At 42.3% G+C, this 21,508-nt stretch overlaps 1 protein-coding gene across 1 annotated transcript in view; it reads right to left on the bottom strand.

The window, feature by feature from the left end:
* The window catches only part of TNFRSF21 (TNF receptor superfamily member 21), a 109,693-nt gene extending 89,598 nt beyond the window's left edge, over positions 1–20,095 (bottom strand). The window contains 1 exon segment of the mRNA XM_020993937.2: positions 19,537–20,095. Within this exon segment, the coding sequence (XP_020849596.1) occupies positions 19,537–19,656 (120 nt within the window). The 5' untranslated portion in view covers positions 19,657–20,095.
* Positions 20,096–21,508: the final 1,413 nt, after the last annotated feature.

The raw sequence follows: 21,508 nt of genomic DNA, 5'->3' as shown, positions 1-21,508 counted from the left end.
AAAATAAGTTAATGCAAGGATGTCAAATAGAAATCATCATCTGGCCTAGTCTATTCCCCCATTGCTATCTAGCTCTCCCAAAGTAGAACAGGACCCAATTACCTCCTGCCTAGACTACTGTCAGTCTACAGTCTAACCCATCTTCTCCCTACATCAATCATCTTAACCATGGACCACTGCCAACATGTCTTCACAAAACACAAATGTCATGTTACTCTCTTCCCCAACAACCTTCAGTGGCTCCCTAGTCACATTATTTAGTCAATTTTTCAGTCTGGCATTTAAATCCCTCTACAATCAGGTGTCAACTTTCCTTTCAAGATTTTTTCACTTTCAGGTACTATTATGCTTTGGCCAAATTCCTTATTCTTCATTCTCCAAATTCATCACCTCTTCACACACACACACACACACACACACACACACACACACACACACAGAGTATCTTTGCTTACATTATTTCTAAGGTCTAGAATAACCTACTCTCACCACCCTTTCTCTAGCTATTGAAATTATATAGCAGGTCTAGGACTAATGCCAGCTCCTCCATGAAGACTTCCCAGATCCCCCATCTCCAGTCAAAAGTGAGCTCTCTCTTTGAATCTCAAATTATACATCGGCTATATTGGTTCTATGCATTTATCACATTCTATCTTAGACTATAGATATACATACAGATATAGATATTCCAGTCATCTCCTATACTATCTCCTACTAAACTGTGAGCTACTAGAGTGAAGTCATCTTTGTAGTTCAGTACATACTTTGTACTTCAGTATTCAGTGAATGCTTTGCATGAAGTAGCATGGTGTAGAGTGAGCATAGTGTACAGGACTTGTCAGAAAGATGTGAGCTCAAATCGCAGCTGAGTTACTTACTAGCTGTGTGACTCTCTGAAATGTCATTTAAGTTCTATGAGTCACAGTTTCTACATCAATTCAGTGGGGATAATGACAGCATTTAACTTGCAAAGTGCTTTTCACACTTTAAAGTGCTTTACAAATGTCAGCTATTATTATAGCTTACATTAATATAAATAAAAATAAACAGCTTAATAAAATGTTCATTTAATTGTTACATGACCCTCCTACTATCACCCTTCATTAAAGGATAAAGCCAGTGTCATAATTATGCATCTCTAGAGCTTCCATGAGTTGTTTTTTCTACTAAGACAAATTCAACCAAGATAAAAATGTGGGTAGCCTGTTTGGAGTTTTATTTTTTGTTACATATTTTTTGTTTGCTTCTTTCCTTAAACTGGGAAAATTGGAAGAGATGGAGAAAAAAATGTTCAATGACAAAAGTTGCTCCAGATCACATGTTGATTAGCAGCTATATTATATAAACCCAGACAACTCTGCCTCTTCTATTTCCTGCCATATCCTGGAGGATATAATGGAAGGAGGAAAAGAAAAGGGGAGAGATAAATGAAAAAAGAGGTAGAGAGGGGGAAGAGATAGGAAAAAAGAGGAAAGGAAAAGAGGAGAGAAGGAGGGATAGAGAAAGGGAGAGGCTCGGAATGAGTGGAGGAAGAGGGAGAAGAGGGGGAGGAGGGAGGAGAGAGAAGACAGAGAGAGGGGGAAGGAGAGTGGGTAAGGAGAGAAGGGGAGGAAAAGAGAGGAGGTGAGGAGAGAAGGGGAAGAAAAAGAGAGGGGAGAGAAAGAGAGGGAAGAGGAGAGTGGAAAGACAGAGAATTGGACATGGGGGAGGGGAGATGGGGGAAGTTGGAAAGGGGAAGAAGGAGACAGAAGAAGGGAGAGAGAGAAAAGGAAGGGAGAGAAGGGAGAGAGGGTGAGGAGGGAGAGGCAGGAGGAGACAGGAGGCTGGGGGTGCGGAGACAAGGAGAAAGGGGGAGGAAGATGCCTTCTGTTGCTAGGTAAAAAACAGTGCCTAGTCTAGTGAAGGCTGATGCAGAGGATGCCAAGGCTTGATCATGCTGACTGTAGAATCCTGAAGGAATGTGGTGGGGGGGGGGGGAGGGAAGAACATGAGGGAGAGCAAAGCAAAGGAATTTAAGCGTATGCTGTTGTTTCTCTCACTTAAATCTGCAATTGCAGAGAATTGAGAGTCAATTCAGCATAAACCTGGGCACCTGTGATATGCAAAAGATGTTGTTTCAGAATAAATCCTCCAATCCTGCTTGATTTCAGGAGTAGGTTATTTATTCCACAAACATCTATGAAGTGTCTACTTTGAGAAAAGTATTGTGCCATGCCTTTGGGGGAAGAGGAGGCAAGGGGTAGCATAGTACACTGCACTAGGAATCAAAATAACTGGGTTTGAACCCCAACTCTACCACAAATCATCCTGGTGAACCTGGATAAGTAATTTCCTCCCTCTGATCCCCTATTTGCTATGAAATGATGTACTTGGATTCCATAACGTTTAAGATCCCTACCATCTGGGGCAGTGTATGACATTCCACTTTCTCTTCTAGATAGTTCTTTTTGCTCTCCATATCTCTCCCTAGATAATAAACTTCTAGAAGCCAAGGACACACAGTTATCTTTTCTATCTCTCTCAATCCGTAGTATATAAGTGGTCACTTAAATGAAAACAGTACTTTACATTCTACTTACATAATCACACTACTTCATAGGGTAGTTTTGGGGAAGGCACTCTCTGTAAACCTTCTGTTTCTACATAAAAAGAAAGGAGATAAAAGAAATATTAAATAGAGCTCCAGGCCTGGAGTCAGGAAGACCAGTGTCCAAAACCAGCCTTAAGTACTTACTAGCTGTGTGACCCTGAGCAAGTCACTTAACCCTGTTTGCCTCAGTTTCCCCATCTGTTAAAAAAAAAAGCTAGAGAAGGAAATGGCAAACCACTACAGTATCTTTGCCAAGAAAACCTCAAATGGGGTCATGAAGAGCTGGATCTGATTGAAATGACTAGACAATAACACAAAGAGAATGAGCAATTTACATAGCACCTACTATATGCACTGTGCTAAGCACTTTACAGATCTCATTTCATCCTCACAAGAACCCTACCAAGTAGATGATGTTATTATTCTCATTTTACAGTTGAGGAAACTGAGGTAAACAGAGTTTAAGTGACCTTCCCAGGGTTACTAATTAAGTGTCTGAACCTGGATTTGAACTCAGCTCTTTCAGACTCCAGAGTCAGCATTCTATCCACTGTGCCACCTACCTTCCTCATCATCATAATTCTTTTTTCAAACTGGACTAGTCTATTTAGAGTACACAGCATACTGGATAGAAAGCCTGCCTCAGCAAGACTTGGGTTCAAGTTGTGCCTCTGATATATGACCCTGAGCAAATCACTCAACTCTTAATGCCCCAAGCAACTCTCTAAGACTATAAAATAAGTGAAAAAATTGCTCATCTGAATGAATAGGGAAGTTTCTCTAGCACTGGTGGTTGAAGATGCAATCTCACAGGATCCTAATAATGAATCCCAAGAAGTGGTCTCATTTATTTGAATTCACACCATTTGGAAGTTATAATTATATAAAATATGGTAACTGGCCCAATAGAAATATGCAGTGCACGTGCACTAATCAGAATTTGGCTGTATCAGTGAAATTAGAAATATAGACTTAAAGCTAGATAGACCTCAAGGCCAATCCAGTGCAACACTGTCATTTTACAGATAAAGAAACTGAGGCCCACAGAGGGTTCAAGAGCTGGGATGGGGTGGTGATAGGATGATGGTGATTACAGACTAGGCAGGAATTATGGATGAAATCTGAGGATTTCAGTGCCCCTATGGCACTGGATTTAGGCACTGGGTTTGAGTCCTACTACTACCAGGGTGGATACAATTTTCTCATAAGGTTGTGAGCTCCTTTTGCCTCTTTTTTTTATCCCCCAGCACTTAAGCACATCGTGGGTGCTTAATGAATGCTTACTGACTTACTGACTGGATCTTTCTACCATTATACGCAACCTCATTCCTTTCAGTCTCTAAGGGCCAAGAGATCTCCCTTAAAATGCAAATAAATTGGGCTAGGAGTGGGGTGAGCTAGTGGCACATAGAGCTATCACCTCAAGATAGCTATCACCTTAACTGGATGAGAATGAACAAAAAAATCCCATCCTTCAGGAAAGACAGCATGCAGGGGAAGGGGCAGGTCAAAAGAGGGAAGAGTAAAAACACGGGAAGGAAAGAGAAAGAAGCCTAGGACATACTTTGCCTATCTCAAAATTTTTCCCTGAGTCCAAGCATAAGTGGTGCAAAGTACAACAGAAAGAAGTTGTAGAATTCTGAGGGAAGGTGGTGGCTGAGCAAGACCCACAGGGCAAAGTATTATAAGCCTTGAAAATCAGAGCATTATAGAGGGCTAAGGGTCTGATCTTAGAGATCTCCTTTGTTTTACAGATGTGGAAACTGAGGCCCAGGGAGAGAAAGTGATTTGCTCATAGTAACACAAACCTAATTCAATGCCAGCTGAGAATAAGCTGTGCATAAATTTTATGGGCACTTCCCCCATTCCTAGTCTCTAGGATATATGTTTACTTTAAATATATATTGATACCACTGTGGTAAGGCTGGCCCTGCCTTAACTAAAGAAATGGAAAAGAACTTTAAGATTTTAAAACAAGAAAAAATCTCAGAAACCACCTACTAGTCCAAATACTGCATTTCACAAATACAGGAACTGAGGTCAAGAGAGAAGTGACTTGCCTATGAGTCATAAAGGGCCTAGTTGGAAGATCAGGACCAGGACCCCAGTATCCTGACTCCCAAGTTTTTTCAAGCCCCTAATAACTAGCAAGATCTTCTATCTCTATAACCAAAACCCCATTTCCATTTCTTCCAAGTTAGTTTAATTTATCTTCCCATCCATCACTTCACAGGCAACTTTAAAAGTGCAAATACCATCAAAAATTATAAAAGTTTGCACAAATTCATTCAGCATGGACCTGAAATTCTATTTACGTTGATTGATAGATTTCAAGGTGGAAGGGTCCTTCAAAGGTCATCAAATCCAACCCCATCATTTTATATATGAGGATTTTACATGCTGAAGCTAGAGAGTACCATTCAGTACAGCCCTGTTGTTAATTCACCTGTTATATCTGTCCCCCATGTCATCACTGGATCTCTGGCTTATCCTCAACTCCTGACTCACTTTACTAACTCTCCTACATCCTTCTATTCACTAGCTAAACCATACATGACGGATATGGGGATATAGCATTATTAGGGTAAGAAGTCAAGTCTATCAATATCCCAGGGAAAATAATTCATAGCATCACAGGACTAGAGCTAAAAGGGATCTTAAGAATTCATCTAACCCAAGCCCCTCTATTTACAGCTCTGAAAACTAAGGCTATGAGAGGTAACCTGACTTGCACAAAGTCACATAGGAAATCAGTGGCAGAACCAGAATTCCAACCCAGGTCATCCTACCACAAAGCTACTATACCCCAATGCCAGTGACTTCAATAATGCTTGACATATTCACCCTCTTCTATCCCTGTCACCAACCTCCATCCCACACCCCAGACGCTCAGAGACCTCCTGTTATGATCTTTTAGTCTTGTAGTTGACAGGTGGAAGAGCTACATTTTAAGACTGGTTAAGTGGATGCTAAACTTAGCCTCATCTTAAAACCACATACAAACACCTCACATGTGAGTGCTGGAGTCACACCAGTTTCTAAGCATTTCAATAGAGCCTGGAATAAAAAAATAGTTAAGAGATAGACAAGCAACAGAGAGATAGATAGATAGAAATGACCCAGCGTCATATCCCTCCCAAGGCCCCAATTCCTCTGCTAAGTGACAAAAGACAAGTGTTTTATAACTAGATTGCTCAGCAGAAGTCAATTCACACCATTACTCACTAAGCAAATATTTTTCAAAATGACCCAACATGCAGGAAACAGCATCTCCATCTAATACCCATTTAGAACATTTTAATTTGTAGGAGTATCTTTCCACTTCTTACAGTGGCCCCATCTCTCATCAGAAAACATACCATTGGAAAATGCTGACATGCAAAATCTTTCCTGCCTTTTCCCCTCCCAAAAGGGACATACCCTGGTCATTTTTTAGTTTAGAACAGAAGAGTTTTGGCTAAAACCTGCCACTAATATCACAAAGCAATGCAGCTGTTTCCTCATTTGTGAAATGAGGGGACTGAAGTACATGGCCTCTCAGGCCTCTTCTGGTTCTAAGATTATGATCTTAAGAGGATATGGCTTGTGAAAATAATCTTTCTACTTCTGCAAGGGCTCTATGATTCCCCAAAGTGGGGGGGGACGACCACCAGCAAGGAAAATATGTTAACTTTTGAGACACAACTGTGGGGGCCTGTTGTGAAGAAGGATGATTCCATATCTACCTTCACTAGGATATTGCCATTCATTCCTCTTATATATGCCCAACCTTCTTCGCAACCCCCATTTCATACTTTAGCCTCTGTCACATGTTTGAAGGCAGAGTCTTAAGACAGTCAACCAAGTCATTTCTTTTTTTTTTTGTTTGTTTGTTTTTGGTTGGGCAATGGTGGTTAAGTGACTTGCCCAGGGTCACACAGCTAGTAAGTGTTATGTGTCTGAGGCCAGATTTGAACTCAGGTCCTCCTGAATCCAGGGCCAGTATTCTATCCACTGCACCATCTAGCCATCCCCAACCAAGTCATTTCAACAGCACTGTTCAAGATCATAAAGCTGGAAGTGACTTTATTTGTTTGTGAGACTACGGTTCCCTGTCTCACCCAGATTAGAAGTGCATCAACCACAGATCCAATTCCAGGGTAGGATGGCATGAGAGCTTTAAACTACTTCATTTTTCTGACCTGGACCTCCTTAGAAAGCCTAATTGCAGATCAGGCATATCTCACTCCTCTCCAGGCTACACTCCAGACTTTCTCTATCATGGCCCTATGCCAGGTCCCTTCATTCTCCACTCTACTCCTTTTTAGCTTTTTTATGTGCAGTGTTCTCTTGTTAGAATATAAGCTCTTTGAGGGGAGAGACTGCCTTTCCGCTTATATTTGTATTCTCAGCACCTAGCACAGTGCCTGGCACATAGTAGCCACTTAACATTTGTGGATTGGAGTTTTAGGCTACCTGGGGGCTTCTCCCTTCCTGGAGGTTCACCACAGCAGTGGTTTTCTAGACCAAACTATGGGATTGGCTTTATCCACACTGCAGCTCAGAACTTCCAACATCAAGTGATCCACCAGCTTCAGCCTCCCCAGTATCAGGGACTACAAGCACGTCCCACCATGTCCAGCTAGTCCTTCTGATTCAACCTGCTCGGATCTACATATAAGGAAAATGAGGCTAGAGAGGCCGTCACTTGCCCAAGGCCACAAAAGTAATGAATGACAAGCAGAATTTTATCCCAAGTCCTCAGAGTCCTAAGCTAGAGTGGAGTAGAGTAGTAAGATACCCTTACTACTTCTTCCCTCTCTTCTATTCACTCCCTCCCTTTTCTTTTCCCTTTCCCTTTTGTGCCTCCTTTTCAATTTGGCCCAATTTTAATTCTTTGGGAGTTGCTTTCTTCAGTGTACTTTTTTCCATTTGGCCAATTGTATTTTTCAAGGACTTATTTTCTACAGTCAATTTTTGTCCTTCTTTTTCCAAGCTATTGACTCTGTCTTGCATATCTCTCATTTCTTTTCCCTATTTTTCTTCTACCTCTTCCAAAAGGTAGAGCTTTTGGAAGCTCTTCCAAAAAGGCTTTTGGGGCTTGAGACCAGTTCATATTCCCCTTTGAGGTTTTGGACGTGGGTATATTGACAATGTTGTCTTCTTCTGAATTTGTGCCTTGATCTTCCCTGTCCCCGTAAGAATCTATGATCATTGTCCATTTCTGCTTTTTGCTCATGGTGTTTGCCTATTTCCTGACTTTTTTAAAAAAAGTTGAGCTCTCCTGTTGTAGTCCAGGGGGCACTGACCCAAGCTTATTGTGCTGGGTGCCTGGGACCTAGCCACTGGCTTTGTGTGTCGGGGCCTCAGTTGCTGGCAGCTAGAGGCTGTAGGGTTCTGGCAGCTTACTTGGTGCTGAGCTTGAGTCAGCAGCACTGGAGCTCTTGGGGTGGGAGTGGGGAGTCTGGCCCTTGAGGGATTCCTGCTCACCCAGGCCTTGCACTCCTGTGTTTGACTGCTAGAGGATGTCTGTCAGTCTGGAGCTTTGCCTCCTGGAGTTGTGCTGAAGCACTGGGAGATTTGGCTGCTGGAGAATGCTGGTGCACATAGTGGTTTTCTGAGCTGGTGTTTACCACTTCCCCTACTGTGCTGAGGCACTCAAAGGGTCCTGGTGTTGGTGCTTGCCAACTCTACCACCCTGGGGCTCAGGATCTCCCCCTGGTTTGCTGAGGTGGGGCTTGCCACTGGCTTGCTGGGATGTCTCCTGTCTTATATTGCTCCCCCTCCCCCAGAGCGAGAGGGACTTTTCTTATTAATCCCCCAAGCTTCTTGGGCCACAAGTCTGCTGCACCCCATCTTTCTGCTGGCTCAGCTGTTACATTGTTTTTCCTGGGGTGATATTTTCTGGGCTTTCAGAGGTCAATAAGGGAAGGTGAGAGCGACTTACTCCACCATCTTGGCTCCAAGAAGCAGAACCTCATTATCTTTCAATTAAGAATTTTAAATGCACTGAAAAGAATGTCAAGGTGAAATAATTTCCCTCATTCTGAGAGCATTTGCTTATAGATTTCCATCTTACCAACAATAAATAACTACCCATTCATTCATACCCACCTAGTGCCAACAATTCTTTTCTTTTCCTCCTTTTTTCTTTTTGGAGACTGGATCACCCTATCTTTCCCAGGCTAGAAGTACAGTAGCCACTTAGGTGCCCAACAATTGCTTTCTTTTTTTTTGGCTAGGCAATCAGGGTTAAGTGACTTGCCCAGAGTCACACAGCTAGTAAGTGTTATGTGTCTGAGGCTGGATTTGAACTCAGGTCCTCCTTAATCCAGGGCTGGTACTCTACCCACTGTGCCACTTAGTTGCTCCTCCCAACAATTACTTTCAAGGGTAGGGAGGAGAAACATAAACAAAACCCAAAAGCTAACTAGGTATGATAAAGGATATAACTACTCCAGACTCCTGTTCCCTACTCCCTTCACTTTCTGAATAAAATAATTTCAGAGATCCATAGAATCTTAGAGCAGAAAGGGACCTAAAGGAGTTCCTATTTCTCTATCAATCCCACCAACACCTCTCCCCCAACATGAGGAAACTGAGGCTCAGAAAGACAAAGTGACTAATCTAAGGTCATATAGTCAGAAGTAATACTAGGACTAGAAACAAAGACTCCAAGAACGGTCCATCTACCACACATTTTTCCATTCCGAATGCTGCACTCTAGTTTTTAAGGCAGCATGATACATTGGAAAGTACACTGGATTTGGTAGCACATGATCTTGGTAGTTCTAGTCAAGGCTTGGAAACTTACTGTGTATGTGACTTCAGGCAACTGATTTTGACTCTCTTGGATTCAGTTCACTCATATGTAAAAAGTATTGAGTAGACCACCAACATTCTATGGGCCTATGAATCTTCTCAAAGAAACTGCCCAAGACTATAGCACAAATTCCCTTTCTCTAGTACCAAAGCTAATCATCACTTTCCAGGCTCGTCAGTCCTTTTGATTGAACTGATCAGATGTTTATTAAGGGCCCACTACATACCAACCACTGTACAACTAGGAGAAATCTAAAATGAGTCATGAAGAATCACACATGACTGAACAACAAAAGGAGTTTATATGACCTCCACGAGCTATAGTTTCTACATCTGTAAAAAGGTGTCATAAATGATCTAGAAGATAGATCATTTAGTATCTGCCAGCACTAAAGTCTCTTGCCAGAGTTTCCTTTCCTTCATAGACTCTACCCAAGCTCAGTTGTCATGGACTCGTGATGGGAAAGGGAAGGAAGTAGGTAAAGGGAACCATGTGACAGCTTTTGGAGCAGCCTAAGACCCCTGTTTATTTTTCTGTGTTTGCCAAACACAAACATTGAGCGCAAGGCCAGTACTTACACATGGGTGAAAAATGAATAGGAGATTCATTCCTCTATCCAAAAAGAACCAAAAGTTCTGCAGCAGCAGCAACAGAACCCTGCCCCCATACAAGCCCACTTTGGACCCAGGACCTCCTAGTCTTCTAGTTCCTGCATTCCCCTCAGGGTAAAATGTTGCATCCATTAGTTTAGGTTAGACTTGCCTTGAGAAATTCAGACATTTTCCCAGGGCAAGAGAAGAGACCCTTTCCAAGGGTCAAGAAGAGAGAAAAGGGGGAGGGGGCTTCATTATTTGCCCACAAAGCAGCATGGGGAATAAACGTCTTGGGAACCTGCCCAGTCTCCCTGTGTAAAAGTCTAAAGCTTTATTAGTGCCTAATGGAAAGGAATCAGCATTACAGTGATCACTCAGAAAATTCACTTACTTCATATAGTGGTTGAAAAGTCTGATGATGAATCTGGTCATCTAGTTTAATGGGCTTAAAAAAAATCAGTTTGATTATGCCAATTATAGCATGTGTTCCTACAAAGTTCCACTTGGATGCAAAACCACCAAACTTCTTAAGAAGTCAAAGGGATTTACCACCTCTGCCCTCTAGCACAGTGATTTACAAGAACTGGCTACCAAGCTATTAAGCTTAATGCCTTCTGTGCTTTCTGGGAAGCTAGGATGGTGTGGAGGAAATAGCATCATACTTGGGGAGGGGGGAAGGGAAAGGAATAAGCATGTAGATCTTGCTTCCCATGAGCTAGGCACCGTGCTAAGTGCTTTACAAATATCTCATTTGATCTTCAAAACAACCTTGTGAGGTGGGTGCTGTTATCACTCACATTTTCCAGATAAGGAAACCGAGGTTAAGTGACTTGCCCAGCGTCACACAACTAGCAAGCATCTGCAGCCAGACTTATGCGTGGGTCTGGCTCTTCCTGACTTCCAGGCCCATTGCTCTATCAACCGCACCACCTAGCTGACACTGACTTGGAATATTGGTTCTGCCATTTGCTTAGACTTCAACTTTCTCAACTCCAGTTTCCTCATCAATTCCTCACCAATACTAATGGGCAGCTAGGTGGCACAGTTGATAATGTGCTAGGCTCATCTTTCTGAGTTCAAATCTGGCCTCAGATACTTACAAGATGTACGACTCTTGGTAAGTCACTTAATCTTTGTTTTAGATTCCTCATCTACAAAATGAGAATAATAGCACCTATATCCCAGGGTTGTTGTAAGGATCAAAAATGGGCACATAGGAGATTACACACATGCACACATGTGTATATATGCACATGTGAATTATTGTTATTGTTATTAATATTTGCATTACCAACTTTACAAGTATGTCCATAAGTAAGAAAGGGCTTTGAAAATGGCAAAGCACTACATAAATGTGAATTATTTATGCAACTAAGAAGATTGTTCAGTCATTTTTATTTATGTTCAACTCTTCGTGACCCCATTTGTGGTTTTCTTGGCAAAGATACTTGGCAAAGATAGCTTGCCATTTCCTTCTCCAGAGCATTTGACAGATGAGGAAACTGAGGCACACAGGGTTAAGTGACTTAGCCAGCGTCACTTAAGTGTCTGTAAGCCAGTAAGTATCTGAGGTCAGATTTGAACTCAAGACAGGCCCAATGCTCTATCCAATGTGCCATCTAGCTGTCCCAACTGAAAAGATAGCATGGCATACATTGGAAAGAGTGAAAGACTTAGGAGTCAGGGACCTGGGTTCAAATCCCATCTTTCATGTGTAAGACCTGAATAATACACATGACTTAATCTCTTTGCTTAAATTTCCTCATCAGTAAAATGGGGATAATAATGCTTATATTACTTCCCTCACAAGAGTTTTGTGAGGCTCAAATGAAATGATATGTGTAAAATGCTTAGAAAACTTTAAAGCGCCATATATGTTAATTGCTTGATTATAATGAGATCTGTTGCATAGTGCATGATGTAGGGCAAGGCACTGCTGCTTAGTAGTGTGACCCTGGCTATCTCAATGCACATCTCTAGCCCCAAGTTACCTCATTTCTTATCCAAGTTTTATAGATAACCAACCATCTTACATTATAAAGCAAAGGCTCATAATTCTAAACCTAGAAGGGACCTTAATAATCCAACTCCCTCAGTTTCATATTTGGAAAATGAGTCCCTAAGAGGTGAAATGACTTAACCTGCCCAAGGTTACACAGGTAACAAGTAACAGAAAAGGGATTCAGTCTTAGGACCTGTGATTCCAAGTTCAGCATTCATTTCCAGGCACTACATTGTCTAATTATTTTGTATGACATTTTTATAATTGATAAAGGGCTTTCACATATTCTCTTTCACATGACCTTCATAATACTACTATGAAGTAGGTGGGATGAGTATTATCGCCATTTTGCTGATGAGGAAACTGAAGCTTAGAGGTTCAGGGACTTATCCAAGATCACCAGTGACTGACAGGTATATGTTTTCCAAGTTCAGCACTTTTTCCAGTATGAATATCATGTCATTTCTGGGTGACACAAGTTGTCAAGGAACAAGACAGAGAAGTTAAAGTACTTTGAAAAATATAAAACATTTCATATTTATTTCCTTGAACACCAATTGTTTCCCTTTTAGCCCCCAGCAGAATGTTAACTTCCGTGAGGACAAAGTCCATTTCATTTTTTTTTCTTTACAGCCCCAGTGGCTAACAGTATTTGGCACACAGTAGGTGCTTAATAAATGCTTATTACATAAACGAAATAAATATTACACACACCTAAGGTGTGAGTGGTATTATTTTATAATTTTTTGTTATATAATTGTTTTCTTGGAGAAGTCACAAGGCTATCATATGTTTTGGTTGGGTTGGTGGAATGAACCCCGGTTTGGAGTCTTGACTCTACCACTAGCTATGCGACCTTGAAGAAGTCACTTCACAAGTTCAGTATGAACTGATGCAGTATGAAATAAGAACTAGGGAAACAATTTACAAAGTGACCACAATGATGTAAAGAGAAACAATTTTGAAAGATTCTGGAACTCTAGTCCAAAGATTGTGGTCATTTATGACTTCAGAGGGCTGATGATGAAGCATGCCTCCCACCTCCTGGAAGACAGGTGACTACAGATACAGAATGAGACATACATTTTTAGACACATTCTGTTAGTGTGCTTTGATAGACTATATTTATTTGATTCACAGAATAACTTCTACTGAGATCATAAGTTTATATATAAGGAAAGGACCTCAAAGAACCTCTAGGTCAACCTCCTCATGTTACAGATAAGGAAACTAAGGCCCAGGAAGGTTCAAAGACTTGCCTAAGGTCATAAATAGTAAAACAGGTGAGATTTGAATCCAAGTCCTCTTACTTTGAGTAGCTGTGTGGCACAGCAGATAGAGGATCAGGCTTGGAGTCAGGAGAACCTAAATTCAAATCCAGCCTCAGATACTTACTGGCTGTGTGACCCTGGGCAAGTCACTTAACCCACTTTGCCTCAGTTTCCTCATCTGTAAAATGAGTTGAAGAAGGAAATGGCAAGCCACTTGAGTATTTTTGCCAAGAAAACCCCAAATGGAATCACAAAGAGTCAGACATGACTGAAAGAACTAAACAATGATTTCTTACTTTAGAGCCCCAATATTCTTTCCATTGAGAGGGAAGTAACAGGAAAGGAAGAGAAAGAGAGGGGGGAAGGGAGAGGAGAAAGGAGAGAAAGAGGAAGAGAAAAGACAAAGAAAAGGAAAATGAAAAAGAGAAATGTCAAGAAATAAAGAAAAAACTTCAATAAAACATTTAAGAATAAAATTCAGAAAGAGACACAAACAGGGCAATTCTGCTACTATCCTGTCAAATTTAATAGGCTTTTTAAAAACTTGATAGAAGTTCACCTTTTCATATTTTTTTTGCTTTGCATATTTCAGTGCTTGTTAATTTGTTATTGCTAAATCCATAATAAAAGAAAAAAAGGTTTTGTAATCACATCACTTCTTTAGCAAACTGGCCTAGATGACTTTTAAGCTCTGATATTCTAAGATTATCTGGTTAGAACACAAAGAAAAGAGGCAACCTATGCTTAGCCTTCTAATAATTCAGATCCTGGACATGACATTAATGATGCCCTCCTCCAAGCTTATGACAAATCTGACATTGAGCCCTGTATAAGAAGGTACTCCCTCTTGACAAATGGGCTTCCTTAGGTAAGGAGATGCTAGGTAATCACCGCAATAAAAGACAGCAAACTCATCTGGGAGAGGGGAAGAGGAGTTCAGGTTTTATGCTTTTAATCCAATCTTATAATTACACTTGCTATTTTCTACCAAGTTCAAAGCTTGTTAGCCACTGATAGTAAAGTAAAAACATCTCTATTTTAAATTGATCACACATACAAAAGTTTCTAAGACTTCTTGACCCTTTTCATTATTGGAAGCAGTGTGGTATATGGGAAAGAACAGAGATATTGGAGTCAAAGCATTTGGGTTTGAATTCCACCTCTGAAGCTTACTATCTGAATAACTTTGAACAAATCACTTAACGTTCTTTGGCCTCAGTTTCTTCATCTATTTATTTATTTATTTTTAGGCCATAGGGGTTAAGTGATTTGCCCAGGGTCACACAGCTAATAAGTGTCAAGTGTTTGGTCTGAGGCCGGATTTGAACTCAGGTCCTCCTGCCTTCAGGGCCAGTGCTCTATCCCCTGTGCCACCTAGCTGTCCCCAGTTTCTTCATCTCTAAGGTGAAGGAGCTGGGACTGGATGGCCACCCTTCTAGCTTTAGATAAGCTCCTGAGATCACTAAACAGGTCCTGTCTGTGTTGCGTCATACTTGGCACAAAGGTCACACTGTACATGTTAACACCAACAGAAACTCAGAAGTCTTGTTTGACTTTTCTCCCAAATTACAGGAGAAACAAGCATGATGGTGGAAAAGGCATTAAAGACTCACTCATCTGAACAGTTGTTATTAGTCAACTACTGTGTGCAAGGCACAATACTAGGTCCAGTGATGTAACCTCTTCCCTCAGGAGCTTACAATCGAAGTGTAGCTCATGGGAAAGGCAAATATATGGAAATAAATGAGACTCTGGACCCAAAGAGATGGGAGTTCCAATACTTTTGTGATACTGGGCAAGGCACTTGAGCTGCCTCAGTTTCCTCATCTAGATAATGAAAGGCTAGGGTCCTTTCTGCATTTACCATATTCTGGCTTATCATAAGATACTAGCATATAAATGCAGAGAGGTACATACAAACAAGACAGTTGAGGATGGAACCATCACTTTGGGGAGGGGAAGGAAGAAGGAAGAGACAGAAGGCTCTAAGAAGGATGTCTTATAGCTTCAAAACTTTTTTTAATGCAATATAAGCTCAGAAACTTAGCACTGAATATCACTGTAAAAATAAACTTGCATATTAACTATTTACATTTCTGTTATTACTCTATGCATTGAAAGCATTATAGAAAGATCTCAGTCACTCCTCCTACTCAAAACTTAACACACAGCCTCTTTGTTGGTGTTTTATTTTTTTTCTTCAGTAGCATACAGAGACTTCAATTCAATGTAAACACAGGTGGCAAGACAGACAGATCTTCCCACTGAGATACTTGGTTAAATTCACATTTTTGTTATCCAAAAAGCTAACTTGTGCTCCAGGGTCTCTCCCTTTCTCTCCTAAGAAGGTGTCTCTACCACCTTCAACACCTGGTAAATAGAAAATTGCTTTTTAAAAATAGTCTAAAGCAATCTCTTCCTCCTTTAGCTTTTATGTTGTCATTTTTAAAAGTTAAGGCACTTTGTCAGACACATGAAAATAACATCCTTTTAACAGCTAGTTGGCACACTGGGTAGAGTGCTAGACCTAGAAGCCGACTCATCTTCCCAAGTGAAAATCCAGCCTCAGATACTTACTAGCTGAGTGACCCTGGACAAGTCACTTAACCCTGTTTGCTTCAGTTACCTCATCTGTAAAATGAGCTGGAGAATAAAATGACAAACCATTCCAGTATATTTGCCAAGAAAACCCCAAATGGGGTCAGGAAGAATCAGACATGACTGAAACAACTGAACAACAACACTGAGCAAAACAACAACAACAACAACAACAACAAAAATTAATTTTAAAAAAAGGCAGTTGAAAATAGGGTATAGTGAATAGAGTATGGGATTTGGACTTAAGAGAGTTGACTTTGAACTAATTAACCTAGCTCTGATACTTCTTACTACCAAATGATCTTGGGTCAGTCATGTCCCCTATCTGGCCTCAGTTTCTTCAACTGTAAAATGAGGAGGTTGAACTAGATTGCCAAAATTCTTCCCAACTCTGCATCTAATTAAAGTCTGGTCAACATGAATTTTAGAATGCTCAAGATAAAGTGACCCTAAAGGCTACCTAGTTCAAAATTTTCATCTTTAAAATTAAAAAAAAAAAGCAACCGAGGCCAGAGGAAATGATCTGTCCATGGTAGCTTAACTAGTGAGTGGCAGAATTAAGATTAAAATCCAAATTTGCTAAACCCTGGTCCTTTGCTGGGTTTTTTCCCCCTCTATTACGCCACTGATGAAATATAAACTGTGCTGGTGAATGCTTAAATTTCCTTAAAACTGCAATGAATCAATGTTAAATTACAAAATTCTTACTCTGCTACTCTGTGCAATAATTTTACTCATAGATCTGTCATATAACAATAACAATGAAAAAAAGAATATTACCTACTTCAAATTTATATAGTCTTATGATTCATAAGATATTTAAGAATCAACAGATATGGGTTCAAACACCAGCTCTGCCACTTACCATCTGTGTGCCCTTTAGGGGTATGAACTAGACTGCTATGGTCTCTTCCAACTCTAAATCTATGATCCAGAGGAGACAGGCAGTATGTGATTTATGATCCTCATCTTAGAGCCTGGAAAACTGAAATTCAAAATGCTTTTGTTTCAGAAGTCTCATGCACAGCATGTTTTGAAATTTTCAAAGTATCCTCAAGTGGTGAGTTATCCACAGAAAAATTTTAGGATGCAGGTTATTTCTTTACAGACCAGCAAGGTCCTGGTAATTAGGAGGACAGAAATGTCTTGCCCACAACTAAGAAAGTCAGGAGGGGAACAGAAAAGACTTCACTGAGAATTTAAATGCAGTTCCTTGAAAACTCCCATGCTCAGTCCTCCTGATATTTCAAGTCTAAGAGGGCACACCAGTACCATTTCAGTGACATGTGAAACTTCTTCCATCATACTCAATTTCAGAATCAAATATTCCCAAATCATGGGATTGCTTCCCCACCCCCACCACACTATTTTATAATTTAGAATGTTAAAGTTGGAAGAGACCTTAGGGGACCTTGTATTCCAAACCTTTTAATTTACAGGGGAGGAAACTGAGGTGCCCAGTGACTCATCCAAGGTCATGAAGCTATTGAGCAACAGATACTAAGACCCAGGTCTCTTGACTCCCAATCCAATGGCTCTTTCCACATCATCTTCCCTTGAATTTTAAATACAGCTGATCTTTCACTCTCAAAATCTCCAGGCTCACAAATGGTACAGTTAAGACAAGTAAAAATTCCATAAGAATTTAAGAAAAGGAGAAATATGGGATGGGGGAAGGGAATTAATTACATTATCTTTTCTTTCTTAGTTTAAGTATTTCAAGTGGTTTTCACTTGATTTACCCAGAGCCTCATTTAACACCTCCCTAGTGTTAAATGAGGCTCTGGGTAAATCAACACCTCCCTAGTTCTGAAACACAAAACCACCTCCTTGGATTCTTCATTAGCAAACAAAGATTCAACCAGGTGCATAAACTAGGGCCAGCAGAATAATTAGATGGAATGAGAGACCTTGTGAAAAAGTCAAGCAGAAGTCTGAGAGTACTAAACTCCGTCATTCAGCTGCTTTCCATAGACAAGTATTTTTTCCAGCCTCACTGACTCTGAAACAATTCTGATGCAAATTTTAACCCTGTGCACCAATACAGGTTTCAAGAATGGGAATCTAGAGTATACCTACCCCAATGCAGAATGGGATTAGAAAAGGTTCATTAGGGCTACTGACTGAAACAAAGTTCTCTCCTTCTCCCCTACCCCCAATTACACAAACACACACACACACACACACACACACACACACACACACACACACACACACACACGAATGCATCCTGCCATAGCAACTGCAAGGATCTGAGATCAAAGCAGCCCATGGTGGCCCAGCTCTGAGCCTTTCAGGAAAAGGAGACAGCAAGGCTGCCCCTGTTATACACAAGGGAAAAACTGCCTTGAAGCCTGACTCTTGTTTTCTAATCCAGGCCAGTGGAGGAAGGGGAGTGAGGGGAGGTGGGGGGGAAAGCGACAATTCTCAGAAACCCTGGCCCCTTGCCCAGGGCTCCCCACTTTCCGTACAGCAGGGAACAAAAGATAAAGAAATACTAAGAAAGGTTGAGATTAATGACTAAGAAAGAGAAGGGATTGATGGGTTTGACCTCCAGTTCTACCCCCCTTAATCCTCCCCCATAGCATCCCCTTCCCCAGGGTCTCGGAGAGAGGGGAATATGCAGAACTCACAGGGTAAAGGCATTCGTTTTCGTAGGTGGTAGTTTGGGGGGCTGAGGGCAAAGGGCCAAGGTAATTAAAATCCTAAATCTAGACACGCGCCAGAAGCAGGTGCAGCAGACCGAGGGACTGCACCAGCTTGAAAGAATCCCAGCCCGTTGCCGGTAAATAGGAGGGGAGGGGCGGAAAGCCGAGTAGAGAGAGAGAGAAGGAAGAGCTCATCTTCCTTTTTGTGTCTCCTTCCCCCTCCCCCTATTCCGAGCTCTAATGCAGTGGCTGGAACTTTGTCGGTTCCTTGGGATGGGTCTAAGGTTTTCAGGAGCAGAGAACCAGACTGAGGTTGGGGGGGGGGTGCTCTAGTGGGAAGAAGGCTAGGGCAGGACTCGAAAGCAGACCGGCTGACACTGGAGCCCTGCTCCGGAATGCAAGGCTCCTGTGCACATGGGCACTCTCTCTCGTTCCTTCTTCCCCTACTGCGGTAGCATCCCGACATGACACTGCAGCTGTAACAAAAGCTGCGGCGGCCGCGCTGCCCACAGAAGAGCTAGCTCCCAACCCTGGCTTCCCGTACCGCAGAATCTGGCCCAAAGGCCCGGGGCACACCTGGGGACCAGGAACGGAAGGAGACAGACTTGAAGCTTCTCAGCAGGGAATAGTGGCGCCCAAGGGATGGGTAGCCGGCGATGGCTACCTAAACCTACACCGCTCAGCATCCCCTCCACCCATTAAAACTGCGTGATTTTTTTTTTTTTGCCTTAGTACCTATAGTCTGGCCTGGCAGAGTTCCCCAAAGGGCGGCCCTCCAGCCTATTCTCCGCCTTTGCAAGCCCCCGCCACTCCAGGCTTCCATCAACCCTCATGAATGCATCCTCTCTTCCAGGGCAGGTGTCCTAGGGCCTCACGCCCCGCTGGCCCAGAGGCGCCAGGGCTTGGGATCTGAGAGATTGGGAGGGGGCGTATGAAGGAGGAAGCCACCCCTCATCGGGTCACCCACAAGCTCCAGGCGTTCTATGCCTCTACCGCCTCCGCCTCCCCAGTCCCGCCAAGAGCTTCACTCACCAGGAAGAAGGAGCGGGTGATCATTGCGGCTCTGGGTCCGCTGGCGATCCAGCTGGAAGAGGAAGAGGCGAAGTTGGAGCAGCGCCGGCCAGCGGCAGTGCTGCTCGCAGAAGCCCCCATGGATGGTCCGGGGGCTCGCAGAGGAGCCTGTGGCCCGCTGCCCCGCGGCAGCTACACTCCCTAGCTGCCTCTGCCCAGCGCCACATCCACCGCTGCCTCTGGGGCCAGGAGCCCATCTAACTCAGATGCTCCATAGAGACTGCGGCAGAAGAAGAAGAGCAAAGAGAGCAGCAGAATTGGGGTTGGGTGGCTTTCAGCACCTGCCCAGCGGCGCAGCAGCCAAGGGGAGGAGAGGCAGCCGCTGCAGCCCTTGCCTGCCTTTCCTCGCCTCCGAAACCGGCTGCGAATAACCAGGGAGAAGGGCTGGGTGCAGGAGAACGAACGAACAACTTCCCATAGCGAACCCTCAGTCCAAGGCTAACAACCCCCTCCTCCTCCTCTCAAACCAGCCGGCTAGGGAATGAGCTAGGGCGGCAGCCCGGGCAAAGATACACACGTGGTGGAAGAGAAGGGGGCGGGTGTACTGCCCTTTGTGATGTCACAAAGAGGCGGAGATAAATCCCTTTGTGTAGTTAGAAAGAAGGAGGGTTCCAGGTGTAAAGGGGGGAGGGAAATGTTGCCCCTTGGCGTTCTCTTCGGGAATTACAGCCGACTTTTCTCCTTGACTAGTGGAATAGATTTGCTAATTTCATGGTGTCTACCCACTCCTGCCCCTATTTTCCTCGTAGTTTTCCCCTGCAGTTACTTGGCGGTAAATATTTCACAAAATACACGTCTTGTGCAGGCTACTGGAATTCTGGATGCAATGGCAGTGAGGAGCAAGGTGGCGAAATGGCCAAAGGATAGACCTGGAGTCGTGAAAACCTCAATTCAAATCCTGCCAGAGACAAGTCCCAGCTGTGTGAACCTGGGCGAAGTCACCTTCTGAGCACCAGTTTGATCTGTAAAATGAGGAAAATAATATCACCTAACTCTCATAGTTGTTTTGAGGATTAAATAAGAAACACATCTAAAATGCTTTGTAATCCTTAAAACATTATATAAATGCTAGCTATTATTATTAATACAAAGTATTTAATGGAGGGACTATGCTTTGAAAGGAATGTACTTTATTTTTTAAATTTAAAATTAAATTTTAGATTAAATTTCTTTGTTACATTTTAAGTTCCAAACTTTCTTTCTCCCTCCCTGCCCTGAAACCTGAGGCCACCATTTAACACATATGCATACATATGTGTGTGTAAAACCATACTATGCATATTTATATTTATTTACTTCTTTCTCTGGAGATAGTATTTTCCTTCATAGGTCCTTTGTAGTTCATTTGGGTCTCCCACTTCATCCAGGGCCATCTCCAGTTATCCTGATCTATATCTTGCCACTGGACCCAGATGGCTCCAGAGGAGAAAGTGGGGCTGGTGACTTGGCACAGCCCTTTCTCACTTAAATCCAATTCACTTGCATGTCATGGCATCACTTCCCTGATGTCATGGTCTTCTTTGAGAAAGGGCAAACAGTAACAGTTCACTTGAGTATTTATAATACTCTCAAACGATGAATAACTTAGTCGTTCACAATTGTTCTTAGAACAATATCGCTGTTACCCATAATACAATGTTGTCCTGGTTCTGCTCATTTCACTCTACGTTATTTCATGCAAGTCTTTCCATGTGTTTTTAAAATCAAATAGCTCATCATTTCTTATAGCATAGTAGAGATATTCCATATGCATATACTTTAAAGAGCTTTGCTCTGGGGAAAAGAACAGTATCTGTGTGTGGAGCTCAATTTGGAGCTGTTCTTAGTAAAACTAAATGGATGTGGAATATGGCAAGAGAAGTAACTGACTAGCCTTGTGACCTTAAGCAGATCACTTCTCTTTGCTGGTCTTGAGTTTCCATATTCCTTCAAT

This window comes from Phascolarctos cinereus, unplaced genomic scaffold (assembly GCF_003287225.1).
Source record: "Phascolarctos cinereus isolate Bilbo 61053 unplaced genomic scaffold, phaCin_HiC Scaffold_5;HRSCAF=322, whole genome shotgun sequence".
Classification (NCBI taxonomy): Eukaryota; Metazoa; Chordata; class Mammalia; order Diprotodontia; family Phascolarctidae; genus Phascolarctos; species Phascolarctos cinereus.
Note: the sequence above shows the minus strand (reverse complement) of the source record. Positions and strands in the feature narration are given on the sequence as shown.